The sequence below is a fragment of the Mytilus trossulus genome, chromosome 6 (assembly GCF_036588685.1).
Source record: "Mytilus trossulus isolate FHL-02 chromosome 6, PNRI_Mtr1.1.1.hap1, whole genome shotgun sequence".
Taxonomy (NCBI): domain Eukaryota; kingdom Metazoa; phylum Mollusca; class Bivalvia; order Mytilida; family Mytilidae; genus Mytilus; species Mytilus trossulus.
In genome coordinates, this window is record NC_086378.1 from 34369965 (window position 1) to 34375964 (window position 6000).

The following is a 6000-nucleotide window of genomic DNA, read 5'->3' on the forward strand; positions in this document are numbered from 1 at the left end:
AGGTACTGACCAAGTGTTGTTACTTTGTAGCCGATCCATTATTCAAGATGGCTGCCAGCCGGGGACTCAGTTTAAGAAAGTACCAAATGGGAAATACATACAAATGTCTTCTTAAAGAGAACTACTGAATGAAATCAAATCAAACATAACAATATTAAACCAAATTTGGCCTGAAACATCATTATAAGTATCTGTTACATTTTTTTACATTTCAAAATCCCAAGTATAGAATCAGGTGAGCGACCGTGACAGGCTTTTGAGAGCCTCTAGTTAGGGTTTATAGAAACAAAAAATTCAAAGACAAGTGCCCGAGTGTGTTCGCCTTATCTTTTGCGTTTAGTCGATTGTCTTTATTTCAACGCTAAACTGGTATTTTTTGGCTTTGGTAATGTATAAAAACGTCTTTTTAGATTTTGTAATGTATAAAAAAACTATTTGTTTGACAGTTTTCTTATATCTGATACCCTGTTATGGGGATGGAAAACTTCATCGCAACAACTGTGTGACGGGTCGATAGGTTATATGATACAAGGCAAACACAATGGAATACGGAAGGTTTTAATTATTTGCAGCCAATTTCAATTTTGCTTTAAAAAAATAAGAAGATGTGGTACCGTTACGATTGCCACTGAAACAACTCTTAACCATAGACCGAATTATGTAGAAAGTTAACAATTATATGCTACGAAACAATAAACGGAAAACAAATATGACATACAACAACATGGAAACTACTGAATTGTAGGCTTCTAAATTGGGACAGGTAAACACACTGTGTGGCGGGGTTAAACATGTTTGCTTGATGCGTAACATTTAAACATACGTTGTTTTGATTTGACTTTTGTGTCGATATGATCAGTTTTTTAACGTTTAAACTAATGCTTTATGAACAGTTGGTTCTTACATAACTTTTCAGGGATAAGTTGAAGACTAAGAGCTCTAAAATGTTTTACACTGCCATTTGAGGGAAAGAGTTCCATATGGCACCCCTACGGAATAAACTCTAATACTGTTGGTGGTGCCATATGATACTTTTACCGCTTATACTACTCAGTGGGTTTTGCTAAAAATGACCTATCGTTAAAATCATCGTCCTTTTGTCTCTTTTTATTTTATAGAAACAGAATAAACAAACCTAGAAGTTATAAACTCTATAAAAAGTACCGATCGATCCCTGCAAATTTCTATACAATTTTCCAGTAAAATTACTAATGAGATGATGATGATGAAAAATATTGCCCGCACTTACATAATTATATTCTTTATAAAAACTTGTGACTATTTCAAATATAATGTTCACATTTAGAAAAAAAACCCATACATATCCTTATCTTATATTGCATTACTTTCTGGGGATGAAATGAGAATATTCATCTAAATAATGCTATTTCAAAAATGGATTTTGTGATGAATGTTGGAGTTAAACAAATCACTCAATTAATGTATGTTTATCAAATATAGACCATAATGCTATATCTTTATAGCTGTTATCCTTTGTTTTTCTATAATTTATAGATTTATATATAAAAAAAAACAACAAGGGTTAATGTAAATTTCGTTTAAACTTATACCGTATAGTCGGATGAAAAGGCCCCGACATGAAAAATGTGAAAGATTAAATTAGGAAAACTAACAGCCTAACTTATAATAGATACGAACCAACGGCAATCACCAAACTACAGGTTACTGACTTGGGACAGGAACTTATAGAATGGGCTATTAGTTCGACAGCATGAAAATCATGATTTTAAAAAAAGTTAGTAAACCCACGCAGTTGTACCTTTTAAAGATTTCTTTCACAAGTATCTTACACTGCATTTTTCCTTTTGAATGAGGCATGAAGTGTTAAAATTCAATAGAACATTTAGATAACACTGTTAGAAAATGAATATATACAAGGCTGTAAAATAAAGATGAAAATACTTGTAAAAGTTATGACACAATATGCTTAAGTACATATAAACTAGTACAATCAATCTCAACGTGTACCAATTTAAAAAATGACAGATTTATATAACAAAATCAAGTTGACTTCTTTTTTAAAGTTTAATTTATTATTGTATTGTAACACGTAACAATAATTTATGTCTGCAAAGTTGGAGGAGGCAATACTCCTTAAGAACAAATGAAATTAAACAACTGTTGTTACCACAGTCCCGTTCTCTTTTCCCCGATTAGAGCTTTCTTACATATTGACGAAAGGTACGTATGCTTGACGAATCAAACGTAAGACTCGTTTTAGGGATCCTTTATTTCGACATATTTAAATAGTCGTTGAACTTCGGACAATTATCATGGCGTGCATGCAACGACACTTATTAAATTTGATTTTTCTTGAGATATAATTAGGATTTCGGGACGTAAGATAGGTTAGAATATGATTATTGAAACCACCAGGTCGGAGAAGATAACACTACAAAATATTCTAAATATAGAGTAGTCAGCCGACAAAACTGCCCCTAGAAGACTAAAAACCGGCCCCTCCACCACTCTTCAATATTACAATGTTGCACTGTTTAACCTAAGAAAATGTCAAAGAAATTATATTTTCTTCTTCCCTTACAGAATACAAATACTTCCTTGATTCAAAATTTGCAACGCTCAAAATAATAAAATGAAAATGAAGAAAAAGATGATCTTCATTCTATGCCATTTGCTGGTGCTCGTTTCATAACTTTTGAATCATCGCCTCTCCCCTGATAATATGTATTGCCCTCCTAAATGTGTATATATATGATACACCGGCATGACCGGAGGAATGGAACGGTTATTTTAGCGTGTGGCTGCGTTTTGCCTATAGTCCTGAACATTCATGAAATATTAGCCACTGGACGATAAGTGACAACTTCGCGTCTATCTTCCAAACATGTGTACAGTTAAATCGACATTATAAAATCCACAATATACATGGTGCAAAATAATAGATTTATTTTCTTGATATACAAAGTCTTTTTTTCTATATTTATTCAACATTCCTTTTTAAAAACATTGTAGCATCATTTTTTAGCAAATCTCGATATTCCACTTTGACAATTTGCTGAAAGTACTGTATTAAACAAATAAAAATAAATGTGAATCTTGTCGTTAAATTTGACGTACTTCAATAATGTATTTGAAATGTTAATCGTGAAACTCGTGCTTTTAAAATTCCCGCGGAAATGTGTGTAGTCGTGGTTTACGTAAGTAACGTATCGGACGTAAGTGTATTTGCCACTATTTTTCTCTGTTTGATTATATTAAAATCGTGTATTATTTGCGATATTTTTTTTTTTTAATAAACATGATTCGGAAAAGAATTCTGTTTTACTGGATAAAACAAAGACTCTTTTAACTGTTATTGTAGAAATGAAATACGTGCTAACTTTACGTTCGTTCGTACCTTTCGTCAATTTGTAAGAAAGCTCTAATATGACATAATTACACTTAGTACAAATGCTTAAACGAGGAACACTACGGGTGCCACATGTGGATCAAGATTTGTCTCTTCCGGTGCACCTGATGTCTCTCCCGTTTTTTAGTAGGATTCGTGTTGCTAAGTCTAGTTTTCTACGCTGTGTTATGTGTACTGCTGAGTTTATTTTCGTCGTTTTTCGTATTGTTGCAATGGCATTGGTAGGTTGTTTTCGACTTATTAGTTTGAATGTCCCTTTGATATCTTTCGTCTTTCTTTTACATAGTAAAAATTGGTCCGAGGTAGGAAACTCAAGATTTTCTTTAGATATAGGTTTCTTATAAAATATCCAGCCACAATTGTTGACACATAATGAAAATAGAGTATTTAACCCTCAGTGTTGAACTCGAATTTATCATGGATTGGTGGCTTGGATATTAGTGTTTAACAACACTTTCAACACTATTGGTCATATTGTGACGGCCAGTTTTTTTTGTAAAGGAAGCCGGAGTGTATGGAGAGAACCACCGACATTCAATTTATAATGGATTACAAGCGAATAGCGGGAATGTATAATCGATATATCAATTATATATCTTTACCCAGTATATCTCGTATTTTCAGTGTTCTCTCCATTCTACGTTATTGATAAACAACAAGGGTCCACTACTTCAAGTGAGTTCACACTAGCCGGTCGTATACAGTAATATCGACAGAAGAAAAAAAGGAATTGCTAAGAGTCTCAGAAAAAAATAGTAGGTAATGTAAATATATTTTGACAAATTGCCCAATCTACACTATGCTATCGCCAACAACATCTAGGATTTAATTAAAGTACAAAAAAGGAGGCGCAAGCAATCTGTCTTCATAAGATGCTTTAAGATAAATGTCAAAAGTAATGATAGGTGTATCGATAAATCAGAAAACAATTATATAAGGATACAAAACACATTCAAGCTCAAAAAAAAAAAGAAAAAAGGGAGAGGAAAAAAAAGCTAAATTTTATGACCTGTTAGAAACACATCCGTATTTCGGCGTGGTTATGATCCATGACAGTTTCTTGTTTACCCTAAAATACTAATTCAATCAAACCGCGTAAATAAATGATGATGGTACATATTAACTTTAAATTAATTGTTGAAACATAACTTATTTAAAAACATGAAATATAACCCTTTTAAAACAAAACAGATTTGCTAAATAAATTAAGAATATGTCTACAGTTACTGTTCTTTTGTAATCCGAGGACCAGAACGAGTTAAGCCATTCAGACAGTCTGATGGCTTGTTAAACCTTTAGTACTATTATTTCAAAATGAAATTTTAGATTTTTTGTTTAAAAAAAGAAATTCAACTTAAATTATCAGTTTCCCCTCGAATTTAAGCAATCTTACCTTTATCCATCGTACCGGGTAGTCCTGAGAAATAATTGAATATAAATATAATTGTTTATAACAATTCTCATAAATATTGATAGACATGCAATTGTAGTTGTTACGGATGAGTTTATACGACCTAATAGATTAGACGGAAGATTTATGATCATTTGTTCTTTTGGGATAAGAAAGGACTTAATACAAATATATAACAGTGAACCTTTAGGTGTAAAACAGTTGATTGAAATATTCAAAAACACGTAATATTTCTACCGAATTAAAAAATTGTTCAACTGATGGCATTTACATGCATTTAAATAGGAAATATTCGTTTTACTAGTACGTGTTATTTAATCTGGATTAGTCCAATTGTCCAATTAAAAAAAAACCTGATGTTTTAATGTGTACCTACATGTAAAACTGTGCTTTTTGAATATTTATCCTAAAAACAAAGAGTATGTACCCGATGAGGACATCGTATTACCTTTTTCAGTGAAAGTTTGATATGCGTAGAAATGATTATTTGACTATTAATATATATAAAAAGAAGATGTGGTATGATTGCCAATAAGACAACTCTCCACTAGACACCAAAATGACACAGAAATTAATAACCATAGGTCATCGTTTGCCTTCAACAATGAGCAAAACCCATACCGCATAGTCAGCTATAAAAGGCCCGAAATGACAATGTAGAACAATTCAAACGAGAAAAATAACGGCCTTATTTATGTACAAAAAATGAACGAAAATCAAATGTGTAACACATAAACAAACAACAACCACTGAATTACAGGCTCCTGACTTTGGAAAGGCACATACATATATAATGTGGCGGGGTTAAACATGTTCGCGGGATCCCAACCCTCCCTTAACCTAGGACAGTGGTGTAACAGTACAACATAAGAACGAACTATAAAAATCAGTTGAAAAAGGCTCAACTCATCAGATGGACAAAAATACAAGTGGACGTGGCCAGGTATTTGTACATCCCAACAACAAAAAGACACTATGTACAGATCTGAGAGTACTCGCAGTTAATTGACAACTAGTTCAAAGCCAATAACGACTAATAAAAAAATCGTGCATCTAAGACTAAATAATCAATCCGTACACATCTAACAGCAAATTGACTTTCAAGACTTGCTTTCCTAGCTCCGGAGTCACTTTTATTACTTCCCACGCTCGTTTAAAATCTTAGAATTGGGGGTTTAAATTAAAAAAAAAACCATGT

At 32.5% G+C, this 6000-nt stretch overlaps 1 protein-coding gene across 1 annotated transcript in view; it reads right to left on the bottom strand.

The window, feature by feature from the left end:
• The window catches only part of LOC134721211 (sodium- and chloride-dependent glycine transporter 1-like), a 50247-nt gene extending 45347 nt beyond the window's left edge, over positions 1-4900 (bottom strand). The window contains exon 1 of the mRNA XM_063584015.1: positions 4785-4900. Within this exon, the coding sequence (XP_063440085.1) occupies positions 4785-4794 (10 nt within the window). The 5' untranslated portion in view covers positions 4795-4900. The remainder of the gene's footprint in view (positions 1-4784) is intronic.
• Between the last annotated feature and the right edge of the window lie 1100 nt (positions 4901-6000).